The sequence below is a fragment of the Neopelma chrysocephalum genome, unplaced genomic scaffold (genome assembly GCF_003984885.1).
Source record: "Neopelma chrysocephalum unplaced genomic scaffold, ASM398488v2 Primary Assembly neopelma1_44, whole genome shotgun sequence".
NCBI lineage: Eukaryota > Metazoa > Chordata > Aves > Passeriformes > Pipridae > Neopelma > Neopelma chrysocephalum.
In genome coordinates this window covers 9,985,301-10,010,012 of record NW_020897703.1, presented here as the reverse complement: position 1 = coordinate 10,010,012, position 24,712 = coordinate 9,985,301, and the positions used below count along the sequence as shown (strand labels likewise).

Sequence of the window (24,712 nt, the reverse complement as noted above, 5' to 3'; positions counted from 1 at the left end):
GTATAATCAACCAATCCAAGGATTTTTTTCACGAGAAAGTGATTTACGTGCTATATTTGCCTCCAAATGCCAGATCAACAAGCATTTTTCTTTAACTTCATTTAAAAAACCCAAGTAAATTGAAAGATAAAATATTTTAGATGCTGTTCAGATGCATCAGTAAGTTAAAGAAAGCAAAGCTGAATTATAAATACACATAAGACTGTAATATTAATGTAGCTCGCCCTGGTGAGATTTTTTTAACCAGAAAGCTAGTGAGTAGAGGCAGTATTTTTCTTACTGAATTTTTTTTTAGGATGATTCTAAACAGAATTCAGGTTTATCTTGGTGTAACTATATGGCTGATCATTTTATTCTCATATTAGAAGGCTCAGAATATTCAGTCAGGTAAAACCCACTATTATTATTTTGGTTCATAAAGCTGAATATCTAAACTTAAAATTGTTCTCATTCACTCCCTACCAAACTTAAACTGGCAAATGAAGATTAACAGTTTAATCACAACAACGCTAACGGCTTGATCTTGACTTATGTCATGTTGGCCTCTAATTTCTATCGCTGTCCTTGAGATGATCTCAAACATGCCTGTTTAAGGATACCTAAAAGAGAGCCAAACTCTAATTCAGGACTATGCATATCTGGTGAATGGAGCTTTGAAATGGAGTATCTCTGCACCAAGATACACTTGATAACATACTAGTTAAATGTCATGTCTATTGCATTTAAACTGCTGTGAGACTATTCCATAAGTCAGTAGAAAAGAATATGTGAGAAAAATATTATCTTTCTTAAGTGTGAAAAATACTGTGGAATTCTAAAATCTGTGGAGTTAAAACTATTGCTAAAAATTAGTTTTTATGTGATGATAGTAATATCTGTGATTATGATTCCATGGTGATAAAATTTCAAAGTCATTCTCAGTTAAATAAGCTTGAAGAAAAGTATCTTGTCCACTTGGGAAGAGTTTGTTCAGAACAACCCTAGTAGCTCAACTACCAGGAGCAGCCGGTAAGAGTAACTGAGACTGAGAAGCCTCAAGTACAAGATGCTCTATGATGACATCAAAACTGTCAGTAAGAACCCAATCCTTTTTCTTGGTATTAAGTCTCTCACCTGCTGGACATCTGACTCTATGTTCTGACTTGTTTTACTCCATTCAGCTTCAAAATCTATTAAATCCACTACCAAAAAGATGAAAAATACTGGGTCCTTACGGTATGTCAGCCACTTTTGGAATATGTGTTGGAAAAATACAGATTTCTGTTTTCTGTAACAGCTATTAATTGTATATTGTATAGGACCTTTATATTGCATATCATCATTGACATTTTCCTTAATTTCTGCTGTCCTATCACTCTGATGAAACAGAACTAGTTAACAGTCTTTAAATGAGGCTGAGACTGGGACAGTGATCAAATAAGAGCAAGGCACTGATAAGTTATACTAGTAGTGTAAAAAAAATGGAGCTGGCATAATGTTTGATCCCCACTGCTGCACAGTAAGAATTGTAGTAAATACTGTGGTAGTGTCTACTTCCAGCCAGCCACTAACAGCCAGGACCCTCCGAGAGCAATGGCAAGACTGCTGCCCCTCACCAGGCACTGGGCTGCTGGGAAGAGCAAGCTCCCCTTTCCCTATGGGCACATGTTGCCATGGCCAGCCAGAAACGGAAATGGGGTACGTTAAGTGAACAAGGTAACCTGGCATTTACAACACTGCCAATAAGAGTAAATATATGAATATGGTACATAGGCTTACACAACCACCCATCTTGGCCCTCAGAAAAATTCCTCTATTTTTTTAATTTTTTTTGGGGGGAAGGGAAGGGAAGGGAAGGGAAGGGAAGGGAAGGGAAGGGAAGGGAAGGGAAGGGAAGGGAAGGGAAGGGAAGGGAAGGGAAGGGAAGGGGGGCCTGGGTCAGTTAGGCACTAAACAGCTTAGGGATTATCATATCCATTCAGATAAAGGCAGGCAGAAGTGTATTGTTCAGTGCAGTGAACTCGGGGTATGTATTACTGTTGTTTTCTCTGTTTTAACTCAGTAAAAGTGCCAGAAACCAGGCCTGTTTACATATATTCCACTGTTTGGTAATGTTTTCTTTACAAGAATCCAAGCAAATTCAGAAAAATTTGTGTGAATTCATCTATAAAACAAATGGCTTCTCCTAACTTATCTGTTAGGGGTGACTCCATCTTATTCCTCTCTTCTGTATTTCTGTGCCATTTCTGAACTCCAGCCTTAAATCACAGTCCTTTTTGAGAAGGAACAATGGCATTTGACACATAAGCATGATAGAAGTGGAGCGGTTCTGCCCCTGTGTTTAGGCTGAGCTGTTGGCAAAATAACTGTTATGCATTGCTTTGTTTGGAAAACTGGCAGCACTCGTAAAGCAACAGCTAAACTTCTGAATAGCTGAAAAATGCTGGTGTTCTAGCACTGTGCTGTAGGGCTCTGTGGTCTCCAAAGTATGAGTGCTCTGCTGCTGCAGAAGCTCTGGAGAGTCTGCATTATCAGCTACAACACTGCTTGCCACCAGCTCTGCTCTGTTACTGCCTATGTCTGCAGCAACACTTTTCAGAACATGGTCTAAGGGGTGAGGAAGCTTTTCTACATTTTTGCTCTTCTGTCCATCATCTTTCTTTTCCTCACCTTTCTGTGAGGAAACAGAGCATTCAACTACTATCACCTGCACAGTATAGGGCTTATAAATCACCTTTCTATTTACAGCAACTGCATCACTTGAGCATGTACTGACTTAATAAGAATGGAGAGGAAAAACAAAAGCCACGTGTAATTAGGACATCTCGAACCAGCAGTGACTGCTGCAGCACTAAACTCCAGTAAAACAAGTATCTGCTGAATTACATTGCTATTTTCATTGGCTATGTTTAAAAATAAGTTACCATAACTTACCCTTACAGAAAGACATAATGACATGGAAGTTTTAACAATTAGAAAACTACTGAATTAATAATGAGGAAAGCTGTTCATCTTCACTAAGAATTAAATTATTTGAGGACTCTATAAAGAAGAATGCTGCTGGATATTATGGACTCTCTGTGTATATTATCCCAAACTTTGATTTCTAGTTTTGTCTGCCTTCTTTTTTAGTGTAAAAAAAAATTCCAGGAAGCAGTGACAAACAACCAAAACCAGGACAACATGGGAAGGAACTGCAACATTCTAAAAGACATTTTAAAGAGAAGGGGAAGACACCAGCAAAAGCATAAAAATTTTGCAGAAAATGAGAGGACTTATCCTGTTGCCTCTGGAATTCCCAAGTAAATTTAAAGACATGTTCAAGAGTTCCCAAACAACTATGATTTTTCCCAACTAATCTGCCATTTTCAAACTCAATAAAATATTACAGTAACCTACAGATTTATTTAGATACTGATTCCTTCCCCTTTTAACTCCCCCTACAAATTTCATCACAGATATAGGAGCATATAAAACCACTGCAAATCATGTAATCCCGTGGCACTTTATGTTACAGCATTACGTCATATAGAAAAAGTAGCAAAGACTTAATTAGCTATCAAAACTTTTCACTGACGGATTTGATTAAAAATAATTTGTGAGTTTATGGTTTCCTAAGGTTGCTACCTCTGCCTTATACTTCTCTTTTGCAGTTTAGCTGTAAGCACAGGGGCTTGAATGCTGGAACTTTCAGTACAGGGAATGGAAGGGACATGCTGCTCTGCTCTGAGCCTACTAGATGGAAAAGGAGCTTTAAATCATGTAGATTGTCATGTGCAGAGGTGGGCCAGCTCTCCATTGTATACTCCAGGGAGATATAAAACAGGTTCCATTATTAGGTCAGTTATCATTCTTTAGTCTGCAATTTACCAGATATTGTCAATACTGAATGTTTCTTCCTACTCTTAGCTCAACCTGTTCATTGCACATACTCAGACAGTGCTCCTTTTTTCACTGATCTTAACACGTTTCTGAATTAGCTCAGAAACTGCTTATGACCTAAGCATTTTAGAGCTGCAATTAAAATCACTGTCACTGATAGTAGATGGGAGTCCTTTAGCCTCCCGAATTGATTTTTCTCCAACAGATTAAAACAGTCCATTAGGGTAGATTTCATATGCCAAACTGTCAGTCAGTTTCTGTGACTGTCACACACATCCTCCCACTGCCCACCCTTCCTATCGACTGCTAAATCACATTAACATGCTATCAGATCATCACTCTCAGATTTTCACATTTCAGCAGCTGCTGCTCTCTTCTTATTAGTGAGTCTGCAGAGAAAATCTTTCAGACAAAATGGAACTGAACCCCGTGGTTGTTGTGACTGGAAGTATGCAGGACTGAAAGTGCCCGAGGGGGGCCTGCAGGTACTATGCAGAGGTCTTTCAGAGGAGACATTTGTTATTCAAAATTGCTGCCCATGGGGAGAAAAAAAGCTGATCTCTACTCCAAAGATGCAATAGTTGTCATTTTTTCATATTTTTACTATCAAAATGAGGCAGAGGACAGTGTGAGAGACTCATTCAACCTCATATTTTTCATCCCACCTGGATGAGGTTGGTCATCCCAGGCACACATTTTCAAGCCGTGCACCCCAGTGTACTGCCAAAGGGTGTTGAGAACATTTGTCACTGATTGCTTTCCACACAAATAATGCAACCTTTGGTCAGGTCCTGTAATTAATTCTTTAGAAGAGTTACATAAGCATAAAATGAGAACAAGTAACACTGCTGTTGTATTATCCTGAAGATGAATGTTAGCACACTTCGATGGTGGGCCCATTTGACTGGCAGCTGAACTCTTGGTGTGCATGCTGTGTTCCCTTGTGTTATTATATGATCTCAGGTGAGCGTCCTAAGCTGCCTGTGCCTCTTTCTGTTCACTGTAAAGTGAAAATAATTATTTAATCCCTGTAACTTTATTTACAATGATATCTACTGGTAAGCATGATTACTAGTCCATACACTTACACTCTGTTAAGAGTACCTGAGCTTGCCAACCACAGCCCGACCTTATCAGTAAACCTTTGGAACACTTTTATAGAACAATCTAAGCATGAAGAAATAAAAATCGTAAGCATAGGGAATAAACACTGTATTTTTAAAATATTAAATAATTGTGTTACAATCTCTTTGTGTTCTAAGAACTGCACCATAAAGGATCTTACATAATAGTTAAATCTTTCCCCACAAGTTTTGCGTTTCTTATAGCTTTCTCAGTAGGTCTATAACTTTCAGACCTTAAAATCTACTTAGCAAACATCTTCTCTAATGAAAGAACGTCTCAGATTCATCTGAGCAAATTTACTGTCTATTTGCTACAACTACCATAATTGCAAAGCAATTGCAACAGCAGCACCCATCAACAGTATGTGTTGAAAAAAGTGCAAGATGGAACAATATCTTTATCACTGTGCTGAGTTGAACAAAGACAGATTATCTGGTGATTGGGGCTTGGAATATTAATTAAACATCAAGGCTTTCAAATTAGAATCCCAAATGTTTGATCATTATGGTAATTCCCTGTTAACAGCATTCCCTGAAAGGCCTGAGAAACATTCCTCTAATTCTCCAGTGGTGAAAGGTTGAAGACCCTTAGGCTATAGAGCACTGAGCTCCTCTGCATCAATTATACAAGACATGGCCTTTTTAGCAAAGTGGAGCCATCCTATTTATTGAGCCTTCTGTTAAGGAAGCTTTCAAACAGCTGCCTAGGTAGATAAATGCTTTCCTTACTAAAACAGGACTTCCCAAAAACAAAGCATGCTGTTCCTTGCACAGGCTGCTTACTCTGAATCAAAACTCAACAGCAACTGTCTTTTCAGGGAGAGGTAGCACCACCATCTCCTGGAAAGCTGCCCTGTCAATAACACCGTCAGCGGGGATTGGTCTTTTGCTCTGGACTGTCTGGGCATAAGAGTCAGATCATCTTCTCCAGCCCTTGCTAAAGGAGCCTTTGCTCCAGTTGAACCACCTCCCATACAGTGCTACATGAGTAGCCTTATCCCAAAAAGGTGAGAAGCTGGAATGAGTTCAGGTCATCCTCAGGAAATTATATGGATTGTTGCTAGTTTCCTTTCTATATTCCTTGTGCATCTGTAGTACCACATTTTATAGAGTCAACTTCTCCCGAGCCTCTGAGCTAATCTGGGAACAATATCTAGTGTTTGCAGAGCCCATTGACAAGAATGCAGATGGTTCTTCTAACAGCACAAGTTCTGTTTGTCGCAGTGAGTTCAGGAAGTGTGTTTGAAGATCTACTCTAACAGCCAGCCTGCTTACTATCACAACACACTGTTCTAATACATGTGACCTCCTCAGTGTGCTCAGCAATTTGTGACTTGCCATAGATTATCTAGCTAGGAACAACGACAGCAATAACAATATTCTTTTCACTCTGGCAGTGACTTATCCCTGGCATCTCTTCTCTCAGTATGTGCTCCTACTAACCTATGAATAAAGCGCAACTCCATACACATGCCCAGAGCAACCTAAAGACTTTTCATCAAGCAACAGAGTCAGAGAAGGTAATATGAAATCCAGAAAGGATGAGTCTAATTATCTGAAGTTCAAGGTCTCAGGTTATTCACTTACAAGCTTAGTCAAACTTGACTGTAATCTGAAAAGAATTTCAAGTGACAAAGCGATATATTGCCATATTTTTTATTCTTTACTAGATGTGCATTTTGCACAGTCTGATTAAGGATTTTCAGCCTTTGCAGGGTACAGCTTCAGAGCAGATATACTGGATGAGCTAGGGAAGATTCCCTTTCCCATTAAGTGACAAGAACTTGTGTGCTACCTCAGATAGTGCTCTATAGATGGTTGCATTCACTTAGAGAAAAACTTCTTTCCAACAGTCCTTGAGGCCCACATATGGACTATGGACCCAGATGTTCCATTCCAAATGAATGAAAAATATAACTTTCACAAAACATATATATTCCCCCCCAGCTTTTATGAAAAAAACCCCACTATCTGTTTACTAACAAAATATAAATGTTTACTCAAAAGCATTTGCATTATTTGCAAGGTTCCTCTTAGAGTCTAACCAGGCACCCTGAAGGTCTCTATGCCGCACTTCAGTCAACTGCAGATGTTGCTGCAAGTAATCTCTTTATGGGAGTAGATTTCTATTAATCTCTTCCTCACACAGAGGTTTAAAAGACCAGATTCAGCCACAATCACACAGAGACAATACTGTTCATCAGGCTCTGACCTCAACACTAGCTATTTTCATTTACCCATTAGCTTTCCTAATGTATATTTTACTGTAATTCCATAATTTTTTCAGGAAATACTTAGACATACTTCATTAGTAAATTTGATGGAAGGAAAGAAGTTGAGGACAACCACAATCTCAACAAAGTCCATGGAGTCTTGAACGTTAACATTCTTGTTTTTCACAGTAGAAATCATGCCCAGAATTTCAGGATTTTGCTTGGCCTCACATTAATATTGATTGTATAGAGAAACAATCTTACCCAAAGAATTATTAAGTCTCTTGCTGTGAGAAGTTTTGTGTTTTCAACGGCTGTCAAAAGCCCAGTAAAACTGGGTTAAATATATTAGTAATTTTTAGAGCACTACAAGTCACTGGGAATGAAGGAGAAACAACAGTGCTCTTTGATAGCACTGTACACCTCCAAAACAATATACCCAAAAGCTGATGTACCAGAATCAATCTGGTAAATTACATGTAACTGGAAATGGCAAACTTCCAGATAACAAGTTCTCCATTCTTCCACATTGAAGGACCTTGCTTGTCACTAGCTCAGGGCTCCTTGATTTCTGGAGGCTATAGCTATAGCCTTGGACACTCTGATGGTCTGCTGTTATTATTGATTAGCAAATTAGCAGCTTTCTCCTTTTGACCAGTCAGTATTAGTTGGGCAAGACCAAAGGAGACAATTGGTTTTATGAAGCTACTCATGAAGAAGGGGCAATATTGGTCAAGTCTTCTCCTCAGCTGCCTCTTCTACCTAACTCTCAGGTCTTTGTCACAATAGATATATGGAAGCTTGTTCTTAATATTCTCCTAATGAGAATATTCATTTGCAATTTAGCACTAAATCAGATTTTATCACTGTTCAGCACTGTTTTTCTGTCTTGTCTAGCACCTCTTTGAGAAAAAAACATGTTGATTGGGATGATGGGATGAAAAACAGGGCTGGCACTGGGTTCCAGGATATCATTCCCAGCCGTCAGTATCAGGTCATGTACAGCAAGACCAGTCTCAGCAGTGATATGTTATGATGAAATATTCCAGGTACTTACTCAGAAACAACATAGACTGTGGACAACATATTCCCAAATGGCATTCACTTAGCCTGGATCAAAGCTATAAATTCTGTTCAACAATTATCACAAAACATTCCACTCAGATAACTGTAACTCCAGAAAATTTTCAGGTATGGCTTATGAACTAAGACGATTGATGCAGGTTTGGCTTTATTAACTGTCTACTGGCAAATGAAGAGTCCCTTTTTGCCTTGTTTGGGCATAATACATGCAGTGATTGCTCAAATCTTTAGATCCACTGGGTCATTTAAATAATTGCCTACAGCATAGTCCAAAGAAGCCTGCAATACTGAATTTTGTTCCATACATTAGGGAACAAATAGCATTTCTAATAGCAAAGTACAACTTTCACATTTCTAAAGAAATGTGGCAGCACACACTACTTTGAATTGTTGATTTTGGCATTTAAAGCAGATGTCAGTATCAGTTACAATTAAATGTGCAAGAATGCACATTTATAAACCAAATCTCTAAAGATAAGCTGAGCAGCACAAAGCTTTATTGTACAGGCTATAGGATTTACTCTCATACCCTAACCACCTACATCTCCTGAGAGAGAAAAACGAGACCATCTAAACAAACATTAAGACATAAAATATATAAATACAAGACAACTATGTATTTTCACGGGTTAAATGAAATTAAAAAATGGAAGTATTTGAGATCTTAGGGAGTAATTTATAAAAAACATTTCACCTTAATTTATCATACCTTCTGCTGCTAATTCTTTCCATCTTTCTTTGTTTGCTTGAATGATCTTCATCAAGTTGTCCTTAAAGCTCCTTAGGTCTACAGTTGCTAGAGAATTTTCTGCGTGAGTCCCTCCATCACCTGTGCTTTTAAAACCAGGTCGTCTTTGTGCTTCAGCATTGCCTACTGCTCCCAAACTATTTTGACTGCACAAGGGAAAAAAAACAAATTATGAACACAATCAGGCAATTTTAATAATATACAAACAGATAATCTGAATCAAATTGCTTAGGAACTAACTTGAAATAATAGTTTTCAGCAGAGAGTGCCTAAGATACAAGATGTCTTACAGACATTTTTCCAGAAAATTGTTGAAAAAATGTGTCAGCTGAAAATACGTTACTTGTGAGCCGATTCTTGAAAGAATGTTTTGCAGCCACTTTGGAGCAGCTTCTTAGCTGTGTGAATAGTGAATGGTATCTTTGGCTCATAGGAAAGATATCTGACTGTTGTTTTTGACCCAGTTAAAAAAAGGAAGAGATTAAACTATATGACAGGTAAGTTTCACTTGAGTTGAAAATCCTCTTCAAGCTACATTCCTTCAAGCAGGACTTAGCATAGTGGTTTTAAAATTCACTAAATAGCAACTGCAGTTACTTTATACATAAGGTAGGGTAGAAGTCAAATTGATTATTCATATATGCATATGCATATACATGTAAAGGTGGGAAAAAATAATGAACACTCTTTATTTCCTTAGGATTAAAAAAATCAGATCTATTTCCACCTTTGTACAGGCAACCATGTCATAATAGGTTTTGTTTACTCAACTATGCTGCATAATTTATCTCATTGGTACCACAGACAAATGTTAATAAGCATACAAATAGTTTTGTAGTGAGAACTTCCCAAGAAGAGTTAACTGTAGTTTCCATGTGCTCCAGAGATGTTGAATGGTTTAGAATGGAAAGAACAGACTATAATCCTAACGTTCTCCAGGCACCACTGTGAATGTCACACTCATGGCATCCACTCAGTAGTGTTTGTGCAACTCTCTTGACTCAAACTTTCCTGTATCATGCTATAGGCTCTCCATTCTCTTCATAAGTGTGGCTCTTGATTCCATACTAATTAAAAATCCCTTTAACCTCCACTTCACATGAGGAAGTTTTGCTGGATGATAAGTCTTTGTTGATCTACAACTCAGTCATGAACATCAACCAAAAGCAAAGCACGGAGTTGCTAATCATTTGCAGCTGCTAATGCCTCATTTGTGAAGAAGTATGTAAGCAAATTTATTATCAATAATACCTTTGTTTAACACTGCTTCCCAAAACACTAAGAACACTGTCATAGATACCTACTTCTACTAATTTCTATTTACTTCTAGTAGTCAAAATAAAGAGGTAGGTTCACCATTTCATTACTAAAAGCTAACTAATGCTCAGCAAATGAAAAATTGCCCAGCAGATTCATCATATTAATAACCTCAGTGAAAGCTCAAGTTACAGTTTTTAAGTGAAAAAAAATGTGGTAACAGAGCAAGTATTTGTAAAGGCAGTATCTGATTATCCAATGATGCTTTCAGCACAGAGTCACTCAGATTACACTGTCTTTCATAGCTAGTTTGTTTTATATACAACTTCTACCATGATGAAAAATCATGAGCTTGATGTGCAACATCCCTCCTTCCCATCTCACTTATTTAGTTCTTTCAAGTGGAATATAAGCACCACCAATTCTGTCTCAAGTGTATGTTGCTGTATACACAAAATAATACTAACATGGAGAGGTGAAGTGGGAAAGTGACCTGTCACATAATAAAGAACAGAAAAAACCTGAAACCACCTTCATCATCACCTCCACTTCCGATCGTCTCTCCCAAACACAAGAATGACTTTTGGTACTGTCAATTAAAATGATACTGAAAATGGTTTAAGATAAGAGACCCAGGAATTTCAATAATCTACTGCAAAGATTATATTAAAAAAGTAGAAAATCGATTTCTTATTTTATATGTGTTTATTCTGATCGCTATTGTGGTTCTGCCTTTTTATGCACACATTCAGTCAATGGAGTAATAGCACATTGCAAATACAATGTAGCACCACAGGGTGGCAATACTGTACAGCTATTTATGTTACCTTCCCAACTGTTAAAATAATTGAGATAACTCTGAGAATGACATTATTAAGTGAGCTTATGTTAGTTAGTTTAATAACTAAGCAGTGTACTCATACCTGGGGGTCCCAAATGCAGGACTTTCAGATTTTGATGCTTCCTCTATAAGAGGCATAACAATTTTCTCCATCGAGTCCGTAAGAAGAGAAAATGTTGGTTCTACAATGAAATCAATGAAACCTAAAGAAGAAAAAGAGAGAAAATCAGATTTCACATTTCCACAAGTCTCAAATCTGAAAATAAATACTTGCTATCAGGCTGATTTTCTAACTGTAGTCCCAATTCAATACACTAGATACTACTAGTATAATCTTGAACAAAAAAGCACAACGGAAACAAAAAAACCCTAAAACTGTATAGATATAACTAGATATTAATAATTACAGCTTTTCGTTCTTTTTTCTTGTAAATTTTATGCACTGCAGAACACACCTACCATTTGAAATGAATATTAATTATTGAATAGAAGGGAAGCTACTGTTGAGCCAGAGCGCTAGAAGTCATGCTGTCTCTTTTACCATTCGGAGCTTCTTGCCAAGGAGTTAATATTTCAAATTGCTGTTTATTATTCTGTGGAGGTAAAGTGTTATTTCACAGTGTGTAGGAGGGTTCTGTCAAATCAGTGAAGAGAACAAGTAATATCCTTAGGAGACAGCATTTATCCCACAGTTCTGAGATGTCAGCTCTGAACAATGTCTTTTACATTTTAAAGTGCTCATCACGATAGGGAATGACACAGTGAGAGAATGAAGCATTATTCTCTCCTGAGCACTTAATAGAAAAAAAATATGTTAAAACATGAGCTAGCAACAGATTTCCAGATGTCTTCATACTCTAACCATGCAATACAGCACAAAGGTTAGCAACAGTGATTCAGTCTAGAATTCAGCTTCTCTCCTGCAGTAGGTATGATGCTCAAGCATTATGCCTTTAAAATCCCAGGGAAATGGAATAAAGGACACCTTGAGTGACAGAATGCAGTGGTCCTTGTCAATTCAGGGAGGCTTGACCCTGTGTAGTTTGACCCTGACACACTGACAGGCATAATTGCAGTCCAGAGATCTGATATATGAATTAGCTTTTAGTTGAGACGCATCTACAAACTGGTACCAGGCTTTCAGATTATAGTAGAGACAGACCTGCAAGTTCCTGATAATCAGTTTGAGGACATGATCTACCAGACTCTAAAGCGTGTACAGTAGAAGCTGGGCTCATGTGCAGTACTTTGGTTAATCCCTCTCTTACCCCTCCTTGGCATCACATATAACAAAATTACGTCACGTTCTTTTGGGATCAGGAGATTTCTGCTGTAAGAGCATAGGAATTTGGTGAAGAGATAGGTGCAAAAAATACCTTCTAAATAATGGAATTTTGAACAATTAAAATTCAAAAAGAGATAAAAGAGTATATGAAATGTTTGTGTGAATTTAGATGCTCCTAACACACAAGAAAAAGAAAAACACAATTTGTCGTTACCTATTTGGGACTGAGCAACCAAAGTGGACTTGCGGTCACAGAGTGGGGAAAACTGAAGACCTAAAGCAGCTTCCTTGTCTCCCTGCAAACAACAATGTTTAATATTATAAGCATATATTTGATAGGGGGACAGAGAAACAAAGGAATCTGAATATTCTTATTATTTATTCAGTTACTTTGTTAACTTCTATTCCTAAGTAAAAACAAGTCACAGACAAACCTTCCAATTTTCATTAAAAGTAATAGTCTAAATTCTAACTTACTTTTGACAATTTTCATATAAAGGAACTTACTGCAATCAAGTTCTCCTCAACAGCAAGGCATCTGCCAATGAAATTTAACATATATGAAGTCCTTCAATATTCACAGGTTAGTTCTGCTATCTCAGATGTAATGGACCTGGACATACTTCAACATGTTTGTAATAGTATGCCAAATGGTAAATGTTTCCTTCTATTACATTGGTTCATCCAACATGTAAAATTCCTTCAGTGGATTTACTCAGCTCAAGTGTATGAACTGACTTGAACTTATTCTCACTACCAGGCATGTCTGTCTGCTGCTGAAGCCATAAAAAAATTTTAAGTTCAGTTTCACTACAAAGATGATTTGTACAACCTAGTTCTGAAAACATTTCAACATTTAACGCAATAGAAGAGTATTTTTTGTTGCGACAGTCTTAATAGACAGGAAGGTGTATCTCCATTTTCAGCACAGTAGACCAATCGTTTTACAAAAGCTCATAAAAAAAGTCTAGTGGCACAAAAAAAGCCCTGAAGAGACATCTTCCAAAGGAGGTTGCAATTTGCATTTCTGGACAAACCTGGCCTCCAGAAACACTGCCATTATAGATATAGGAAAACTTGGTCTTTCAAGTAAAATGAACTTACATTTGTTAGGGAGAGTGTTGTTTCATGATCATTCAGTGGGGAGCAGTATATGAATAGGCCATTTTCCCAAAGATCTCATCAGAAACTGATGGATGAAGGGGGCAGTATCGACCTTCCTTTGTCTTTTTATCATGTATCATTGAACTATATTTGAGGAAGGTTTAGAACCATATTGCCAATAAAACCAATTCAGCCACAGGAACAGATGCAGCTTGCAGATTGCATTTCATGTGAAAGTGGAGAGTTTTATTACTATGGTTATTAAATTTTACACACAAGTGTTAATAATTTGATATCAGAGTGTGGAAGAACACATGAACCCCTGCTACTAGGAGAAGTGCTAGTGGCATGGCTCTGTAAATACAGGAGCCAGACTGTAATATAATACAAACTGGGGTAGTTTAACAATTTCAGCCATTGTTGGATACAGAATTTCTGAAGTAATATTAATTTTGTAATCTTTCCTTCACTAGGTATTAAAAACCAGAAATTTTCACACTAGTAACGAATGAGTTTGAATTTTTTTGTTTTCAAGTAGCTCTTTACCCCAATTATGACTTACTTTGCAATTAATACAATAGTAATTAATACTTAAATGTCATGTAAGTCCAAGTCTATTGTAAATTGTAATAATGAACACAGAACTGACACTTAAATTGATTGTTAAAATTTAATGAGATTTAAAATCAAGGTACAGATCAAAACAGTAAAAAAAATTTTTGTCCAGGTGCTGAACTCACTTTTAACTCTCTTTTAGTGTTTTTGGATCTAATCAGACTCAGAGAAGAATGCTACCGGAGCTGCGATATTTTTTTTTACTTGAACTATATATTTCTTTACTTTTAATGGTCTGAGATGTGGTTGTATTTCTATTTTAAACAAGTAACTCAGATTTTCCTTGGCATTATAACACACTTTCTGTAGTTGTTGCTTAAACTTGAAGTGTTGTTCAACTTTTTTCCTGAAGTTAACAATGGCACATATTTTAACCATTAGCTGTATTTAACAAAGTTTTTATCAATGTGAGTGTTCATTTTTTGCTGATGATCACTGTTTTAAAAGCTGTCTATGAAAGCATTGGATTTGTATCAGCTGTTTCAGACTGCTGTTTTTCCTGTAAGGCAGTAGAAGTAGTTGAATATTAGTTTTAAAGAAAAGAAGAGAAGGAATCAGTGGGTTTTATATACATTTGGGCTACTTTACCTTGGCTGACACACATTTGGAAATTCCAGAGATTTCTATCACAGAGGCTCAGATCAACAAACCAGAGGATGCACAACAAGCCAGTGCATCTAGGAACATGCACCTACTACTTCTGCACTGCTCAGTGCATTTACATATGTACAGTTGCTTCATGACACTTTAAAAGTGTTGGACCTACTCCTCATACACTGTTCTTAGCAGTACATATAAAGAGTGATTCAGTTTCTTGTATGCTCCTCTGCAGCCTAGAAGACTTTCATATTTTACTGCTGAGCTGCAGACATAGATATATGGTTGTATGTTCTAATGTTAAATGCCTTCTCAAGTCTTTTAGCAGCTTATTTGGGAACCAGTTACTTCCAATGAATGCATAAAAGATTAACTAAAATATTAGCTGATCCTATGCATTCAATGACCAGTGCAGTACTGTTTACTGCTAATGCTACCTCCACTTGACTGGACACATTGCCTCACTGCCCCATGGGCTCTGTCTAGTCTGCCTCTCTATGTCTAAAATGTTTTTACAGTTGGTCATTTTATGACCTTTTTTTCTGGGGTAATCTGCTCCTCCTTTTTGCTCTCAAGTTCGAAATCCTCATCATTTCCATTTACAAAAGCAAACACAAACCCATGACTCTACTCATTATTTCCACAAAACTCAGTCCATTCATTATTTAGATTAAGGCACCAGCTCTCCAGTCTGCTTCCCCAGTGCAAAGCCCAGAGTCAAGGATGCCCTGATGCTCCCTCTTCAGAACTTGTGTAAAGAATCTCCATTAACTGAGCAAGAACCTTATAGGGCAGATGGGCCTAATAAACTCATGGTTTAACACACTGTCTTTTTATTCTCTGATTCTTTTTCCAGTGTGACCTATCTGATTTGAAAATGTCATCATATAGCACAATTAAGACAATCAAACTGAGCAAGACACACACTGTTCCCTTATCTGTATTAACCATTTTTAAAACCTGTGCATAACTACAGAAACTGTGTAACACCTAAACTGGATTTTGATTATCAATTGTACTTCAGTAACTGTTATGTTGACAATCTGCACGGTCACAAATATTGATTACAGGGAGATATGTTTGTTTTCACCTGCTGAGGGGAGTTAAAAAATGACAGCAGTGACACCAACATCTACTGGGTTTTCTCTTTGAATCCAGTACCTCACAGAAATTAAAAGACTTGCACAAAGGTGTGTCTCTATTTTTGGTTTAGGATGTATGGCCAAAGTGCTAACAGGATGGTACTGTCTAACCTCTGGTTTTAGACCAGGCTATTACGAAAGCAACACCTTCACATCTATGTGGCATGTGGATGTCAAATACTAGGAAGGAAAAAAATACTAGCAAGTAAAAGAAATGTGAAATGGAGACAACTTTTTACCTTCTCTGAACATGAATTCTTCCTATTTTCCCTTATCCCAGCCTGCTGATGCTTTTTTTTTAACACAAAGCATATATAAATCTCTGTTACAGAATGCAAACAGCTTGACAAGTTATATTATACTTGAAAGAAAAAAAAAACACTACAACACTCAGAATTCTGGTATCAGCTGAAATAGATATAAAGCTATAACCACTTCATCTTATTCACACACACAAAAGTTGAATTAATGTCAGTGGTATGCATGAAAAGTAAAGAATATATGCTACTGACTATGCTTGTCAATCACAACCAACAGCAACCTTGCTGGTAGACTTATGGAAATATTTAGTTGCATAACCATTGCTTCTTGAACTAGATTTATTAAAGGATTTTAAAAATGGCACCTGTCGAAAAAATTCTTCCATCAGGGCCATGGTCCACCGGTAGTGCAGTTCCCAGGATTTTGCTGGATGGCTTATGTCTGCTGCATGTAGAATCAAAGACATGGCTTTGGCTTTGTCTACCCTGTCAATTCAAGGACATGCTCCAATTATCTCAAAACAAAAGCAACTATTTAAATTCTTTTCTTGTATATGAGCTCATTGAAAGACTACAGATAATGAAGAGAATGGAAAATAACCTACCCCTGTGTCTGCTGTAGAGTGTGTCGCATCGTTTTAATTTGTTGAAAGTGACCTGACATATCTGTAGACAAGACCATCTCAATGACCAAGCTACGCAACTCCCTAAGAATAATTAAAAGCAAAATGACTGATTAAAATTCATTTATTCTACGTATGGTACATTTGTTTAAGCGGCACTTGTTAATTTATAACTTTCAAAACAACATCATGGGGTTTATTACGTTTTAAAAAGCATTTAAATAAATTATTAACAACTTGAACATTGTATCCTAAAGGGATTCTGTGAAAGCAATGTACCTTAGAAAATGTACTCTTCAATCATTATTTCAGAGTCACACTGTTTTGTAAATCCTATTTTCTAGCACATAAACTAATATTACATGCAGTTCTCTCACCCATTATAAGTCTTTCCTTATTTTGTCCAGCAGTAGAGTATTCAAAAAACCACTTGGTCTCTGGCTTACCACCACACAAGAGGATACATTTCTGTCCTTTATTACTGCCCTCATATTAATGAAGAGTGTGTGTCACACTAAACCTAGGAAGAAGGCTGTGGAAACACTCAGAAGAGCAAGAGGTATTACATCTGAAACATTATCAATATTATATCACTGTAATATCATTATGACAAACTACCTTTCCTCTCAAAAATACTGTAATGCCTATTTAATGGTTCAGAACAAGTTCAGGATTTATAATTTATCTCTATCTTGGTATTATGGTCAGAGCTGGCTTATCCATCAGCTTTCTATTAAATAAGCATGAAACCAGTAAACTATGAATCATGAATAATGTAAGAAAGTGTATTAATTCTGATTGCATATTGAATGAAATTAAATTAATTTTGTCAATAATAATAACTGACTTTGAAAATTCAGTTTCCTTGATGTAGAAGGATTATATATAGACCATGTAGGAGTCCACTGGGTCTATATTTGCATACTTTTTAATGGCCTAGAAAGACTTACATGCAAGTATTGCTTGTACATATGTGGGGAAAAACTCACCACATTAAAACTTTGGTTATGTAGCATACACCCCCAATCTTAAGGATGTCCAAGTATCAATTACAACAGTAGAATCCCATTTTAGTAATTTTCACTGACCTTTTATATTGTATTCATATCTTTGATATACTTAACATGCAGTTTTTTCAAAGGACTATGTTCTAAGGAGGTAATTTGCAGTTTTCTTTAGGGTTGTTAGAATACTTTGTTATAAAGACTATCAAGACTGCTTTCAAGCCAAATTAATTACATATTTAAGCAGATATTCCTCATTATGTATTTATCCCTGATTTGCTTTGATGTAACTGGATAAAGACTCAATCCTCTCGCTTCTATTCAACAATATGCAGCCATAGCAACTTGTGTTTAGAAAATGCCCTACCTTATCTGACCTCATAATAATTTTGCATCCCAGCTGCTCCTCCTCCACATTGCTTTGAAACTGTACCTTTCAAACACAGTCAAACCCATTAAAAAAAACCCACACAACAAAAAAACCCCCAAAACAAACAAAAAACAGCTAACACTACATGAAAACTGACAGCTCTGCATTATTAAACCCTGTTGTTTGTAAGAGTGAAATAATTATCACTTCCCCTTTCTATGGGAGATTTTCCTAGGAACTTTAAATGTCTGAACTTTTAAACAGTGATCAGAAATAAGTTCACACCTACTCACAAAACACCTCATTCCTACTACATAAGACACACAGAGAAGTAAAACACTGCTTTCACTTTACTCATATCACCATGGCAGTGGAAAAACCCTAATTCTTACCTCCATCACCTGAATAAGGATCAAACAATGTAGCACTGCCCTCTCACACACTTGTGAAGATTTTAGGCCACTAAAAAGCTGCTTAACAGTAAAGGAGAGACTCTCCACCTGCAGTTGTTTCCTGCCTGCACCCACATCCATCATAATTAGAGAGATAGAAAATTGAGACCTGACTGGGAAATGTTAAATAAAGTTCTACTAGAGCTAAAAATGCTTTATCTACTAGCATTGCACAGAAGATTACTCTTGGACTGGTACCATTACCAAATTGCTTCCCAGGGAAAAAAAGACTGTCTCAACTTCCATATTGAAGGAGACCTCAGCTGGTCTTATAGGTAACTCGTGGACAGAAATATCTCCCCATGATCATCAGGCAGTCCAGAGCCCCAAGCATCAGGGTAATACAGTCAGCATTGATCCTGCTATCTTGGCAAAAAGATATGCAGGTATTGTCTTACTATGAAGGGAAGTGGTAATAGTATTCACATATAGAACAGAACGTTTTTCGGGCCCCAAATCCGAAGATTACTGGTTTTGAGTATACCATCTCCACTTTACTTAAGCAAACTGTCATGTCCTGTGCTGTCACGCTATCTTGACCCTCCTATAGCCGTAAGTCCTATGGATAGGATACTGTAAAAAGACATAGATACAAGACTATGTGAAAAAATTACATGAACAATGCTGTAATGAAGAGACTAGGAGTGGCTCATGAATTTCTTGGAAAAGTAGTTAACCTATAAACAGAAAGCAGCTTTACCTGGACAAATGCCCATGATGAAGACATTTAGTCAGTTGGAAACTAATCAAAAAATACAGGAACAGATTAAGATGGGCAAAAGCAAGTTGGGAACTGAAGACATAAGGTTCATCTTCAAGTTACAGGAATCCTCATACAGAAGAATCCCAAAGGAATTTGTGAAAGAAATGTTATTCTTTGTGCATTACATATTATATATATTGTTTTATTAGTCTTTTTCATATCATTGTATGCCTTCTGATTGGAATGGTTTGAGATATTAATATTGCCTCGCCACCTATAACTGCTGACATAATGCATGCGGTGCCAGGACACTAGAAGTCTGGTAAATCAAAGGAGAAAGGGAGACAAACAATTATCCCTCTTTAGTTATTTAGGGTCTCTAAGTGAGAGAAACAAGAGAATATCAATGATTAGAACATATTTTCAGAGTTGAGAAAAGACTGAGAAATTACTATGAATGTCACGTGCATTATCCACGAAGGACATCACCCTCAGAATGCTGGCAGTGTTTCCCTGCTCAGACCCAAAGCCTATGTTTTAAACTTAATTAAAGTTGTCAGTTTATTAGTACATTTATCTTCTTAACGTTAACATGCAGAAGAGAAATGTAATACTATAAAGTCATTCTCTGTCATTTTGCTTCATCTTGCTGAAATAATTAGCAGAACCTCCATTTAAATAGTCAGCAGTGTTAAATTTTTTAAAAATTAAATCCCTGCACCTAAGAAAATAGATATGACGGTAGAAAAGAAGTTAATCAGTGCCAGGAAGTACATTAAAAAGTTGAACAAATTATCATTTCAATTTACTGCCAACTTGATGCAGTGCAACCTTCAAAACTGTTAGTTTAACAGCATGAATTTCAGTATAGATCCAAAAAGCTCACTACAGTAGTAATTACAAAATTGAAGAGCTTCTGTTAAGTGACTAACAGATCCATCACTGCACCAATGAACAACTGCATCTCATGACAGGGTTACAGGAATTTCTGGATATTAGAAATGAATACCGGGAAACTATCATTTCCATGACTGCCACTCTAAATTGAAGTCTCAGACATGAACAGGTTGTGCAGGTTGGCACAGTATGGCATTTTGGAATTTACTATTTGCTTGAAAGTACAGACTGTAATTGCTTAGCTAAGCGACAAAACACAGAACTGAGTGTTCTGGTTTAGTTGCTTGAGCTTATTAGTAAATTCATAGGTCTCTTCTAAGTTGTGCTGAATAGGCCCAAAAAGAGATAATAAATTCTAGTTTCTCTGGTTGCCAAATCTCACCAACTTCAAACTGGCTGCATTTAATAGGATCTGTGTAGCCACTCTATACAAACAAAATTTGTAAAATTAAAAAAAGAGCCTCTAGAAAAACACAATTGGGTTACAGCGGGAGAAGGCTGTGGGAGAAAAGCAAGTGTAAATAGAGCCAGTGTGCGATCAAGCAACATCCAAAAGAACGTGGTAGTTTATCACAGGTTCAAAAACCACAGAGAAATGAAATGCAACAAAAATTAGACAAAATGGTCCATAACTGAACTGGGAAAAGAACTATGGGAAACCCAGACCAAACAACCTACACAGAGAAGAGTGTGCTTCACAAAGTGGAGAGACCCTGTCACATTTTCCCCTTTATTCTGTTTGCAGTCCACCTGAGCAGTATGTATAAACATCACACACCTGGAAACCGCAGGCTCCTCTTTCCATTGACAAATACTTTGTTTCCAGCCTATTACTCTTTTTCTCAGTGATATAACAAATGGGAATGACTGGGATAAACTCTACTAGCTGGCAGCCAGATTTCTGTCAGCTGGAGTCAGTGTATGTTGCTTCAGGGATTCCCACACTATAATAATTTATGGGGGTCACCAGTGACAAAGAAGTCAGGACTGGGGATGCACATAAGTGTTTCTAAGCCATCCTTGGCACTATCTTGAACTGAAGTTCAACTGAAGAAGACCTGCTCCTTTCTACCTGAAGGAGTCGTGTCCTGTCTGGTAGGACACAATATGAAACAACACCACTTCAAAAAAAAATACTCAAGGTAACAAGTCTGAAGATTTGAAAATAATTTTCTCTCTAAAGTGATGGTTTTAAAAGACAGAATACCAGCCTCTGATGGCTGTCTACTGGCACAATCACTTTCTCTGTACTCAATAGTTAGGACAAGCAAAAATATAGTCACATAGACCTATCAGCCCCAAAATTATCAGGCCCAAAAGAGTTCTAAGAAGAACAAGGCTGGCTCATGTTGGCAATGAAAATCTAGGTGTATAGACAGTTATTACTGAAGTTTACAATTTGCTTCTGGAGGTATTTCTCCAGAACTAAATTTACAGCACAAAAGTTCTGATAACTAAATCCAAATGAGTATCCTCTGAGAATAATTTTTTTAAAAGAATGAAAAACTGTATGCTTCCTCTCTCACTTTGTATTAAATAAAAAATTAACAATACTTTTAATATTGTGTTTTAGAAACAGGTACAGAAAAAGAATTAATAGAAAACCAAAAGGGCCAGAAGACTTACATTCAATAAATGCTTTACTTAGGGGTGTTCTCATCACATAGATAAGTAAAATCATGTAAATCTACCATGTAAAACAGTCCTTCATCTCTAAATATACACCACACCAAAATTGGATCTGACATTCCCTCATAAATGTATGGTTTCATGAAAATATAAATTAAGCAGAGTATAGCTTTGTTATTCATGGTAGCATGATTCACAGTGGAAGACTTCCTGGAAGCAGAACATCTCTCTGGCTTCACAGTCCACCTGTTTGAAAGGTTTTTTTAGGATCCCTGAATAATAGCTATGTTTACAGAAACACACAGAAGACTTATATTTTAAATGTTATATGTATCAAACAATGATATACAAAGCTAACATGTCCTTTTGAATAATGGGAAAGTCTTAGTCTAACACTTGTTCATTTTAGCCTTACAGGTCTTAGTATTTGTGATATATCAATTATGATCCTTACTCTTTCAGTTGGGAAATTTTCTTCAGGAATTACACTAAAATTAAGAAGAAAAAGAAGAGCTTTCTGTAGCACTTCTGGGCCTTTACCTTATTATTTCTGGACTCCCCACATAATTAATTTTTTACTGCTTAACCAAGATGTGACTACAGTGAAATCCCAGGGGCAATAGTGCTGGCAGTAGTGTGACTCTGCACTGTGGTTTTAACCCACTGTTAGACAAGGGTAACCCAGCTCCAGAGCAGCATTGTGGTTTTCCTGAAGATCTATCTCACCTGAGACACTGTCCACACAGTCCAGCACTGTGTCTCATAAATGCACAATATCACTCGGAAAATTTGATTTTGTTTGGAGTCTCCCAAACAATATTTCTTAGCACTGCAGCAGCCTTCCCTAGGCTCTAAATATCCATTACTCTTTTCAGTGACAACGTCATTTCCTGTAATTTGAACTCTTAAAATAGACTCCATGGGGAAGGCTTGGTGGGTTTTATTATTTATAAATACTGGAATTATGTTTGAATGTCACCGCAAGTCTTACCTCCAGTCATCTTTGTTTAAATTACCCAGGATGTTCATCTCTTCTTCTTGCATGAGTCTATAAGCAGCACTTACATGATGATTTTCAAGAACAGAACGATCATTGTACAATATAGCAACATCTGACCTAGTGTTGAAAAAAAAAGGTAGATTTGGTAATAGTGTCCTAATGATGGCACTGTGAAAGGTAGGCCTATGTATTCTCTGTGAGAACTATTGACTATATATGTATATATATATATACACATATATACCAAAGTATGTTTATTTGTTCCTATTGTATCGAATACTGATAAATTTTCCATCTTAAATGCATAAAAATTGTCATTATACCATTGTATATACTGTTTGTGGGAAAGTCATAGTTTTAAATGTGTGATGTTTTATTTATATGATCCAAATGAGACAAAAATTTGTGAGATCTTTGAGCTTCTTGACTGTAGATAGGACCACAAAACAACAGAGATGATCCAATTAGGCTACCCGAGAGTAAACTTTGGCAATACAACCATTTAAAATACAACGTCTTCACCAACAGCATGGGTGTTAAGAAGTTACTATCCCTGTTTTGAGAGATGTGCTTTGGCCCATTTTGCTCATTATCAGAGGGAGCTGTAAATAATAAAATATTAAAAAGCTTCAATTTCATATGTTTTAAACAGACACCATCTTTTGTCAGAAACACAGCCAAACCTTGAGCTGAAATTTGATTGCATTCAAATGCTTCCTAAAGAAAGACCCATACCATAATGATAGCACACTTGACAGTATCCTTTCCCTCTTAATTAAAGACTAATGTACAATTCCAAAATTACATTGACATTTTCACAAATTTTGATGCAGTGTGGATTTATCGTACTTAGTTTCAAACATGATTAATTGTTGGGGAATTTATTTCCCCAAGACCTGACCTGACCTGCTAAGCAACCTCAGGTCTCTCCTCCTTGCTGTACTTCCATTCTGATAAAACTATTACTGAATATTTCAACTTGGTCAACTGAAAAGTCTGTACTAGAAGAAAGGTCTGATGATTTAGCAGTGCAGCTCCCTCTGACATAAATAAGCTATATTGAATCTCTTGTTCTGTTGAGCAATATTATATATTGTCACAAATGATACTAAGGTATCTAAAGAATTAAAATAGGATTGGAAACTTTATTTAGAGAGAATGAACCATAACCTGCTAAAACTCAATATGTTTACATCCATAATCCAACTGAAATTGTGGGAAAATCTGTATTATGCCAATCACATATGTTTAAGAAGCACACTGACGGACATAGCTACTTATGGATAGGTTTAAGAGGTGCTAAGATTTGCTATGATTATGGCAGCAATTCCATCAACTTTTCTCAGGCAAAAGAAGCTTGGAATTACAGCCCTGGGATGCCACATCAGGGCCAACTTACACTAAGAGAGAAGAATGAGCTACATTACAAAACAAATACCTGTTTGCAAGTAAAATTCAAAGGCTAACAGCTTAATTAATTTTCCACTCTTGCAATACTGCAGAGCAAAATATTAAGGACAAAAATAGAAAAGTAATATAAACTTGGAACTACAAACTGGTTTATTTTTAGCCAGTACTCTGCTGAGGGGGAAAATAATTGCGTCCTTATTTCAGCTGCAAATCTAGAATTTGTTCATTATTGAAGGGCAGATCTTGGAGCACAAGTATGTTACAGATTTAATTTAAATGTTACCTTTGGGCACTTTATCCATATCAATGAGTGTGAGGATGCTTCCATTCAAAGTATTTATTTTTCTAGCAGTGAGCTGTTTTATTAGAATATGCCAGTGTGATGCTGAATTTATTTTTTTTTTAAGACCAGTCAAAGCAAACTCCTCAACTGAGGATACTAAAAACAAAGTATAGCCTAGTGTAAGAGAACAATAAGATGCTTTGAATTAGGT

At 36.7% G+C, this 24,712-nt stretch overlaps 1 protein-coding gene across 8 annotated transcripts in view; it reads right to left on the bottom strand.

Annotated features, from left to right (window-relative positions):
- PDE1A (phosphodiesterase 1A) overlaps nucleotides 1-24,712 on the bottom strand; it is a 204,826-nt gene that overhangs the window by 11,739 nt on the left and 168,375 nt on the right. For all 8 annotated transcript variants that reach the window (XM_027678409.1, XM_027678408.1, XM_027678407.1 and 5 more), the window contains 6 exons: nucleotides 22,800-22,925; nucleotides 16,736-16,837; nucleotides 16,496-16,616; nucleotides 12,627-12,708; nucleotides 11,210-11,330; nucleotides 8,991-9,175 (listed from right to left, as the gene is read on the bottom strand). In XM_027678409.1, the coding sequence (XP_027534210.1) occupies nucleotides 8,991-9,175; nucleotides 11,210-11,330; nucleotides 12,627-12,708; nucleotides 16,496-16,616; nucleotides 16,736-16,837; nucleotides 22,800-22,925 (737 nt within the window). The remainder of the gene's footprint in view (nucleotides 1-8,990; nucleotides 9,176-11,209; nucleotides 11,331-12,626; nucleotides 12,709-16,495; nucleotides 16,617-16,735; nucleotides 16,838-22,799; nucleotides 22,926-24,712) is intronic.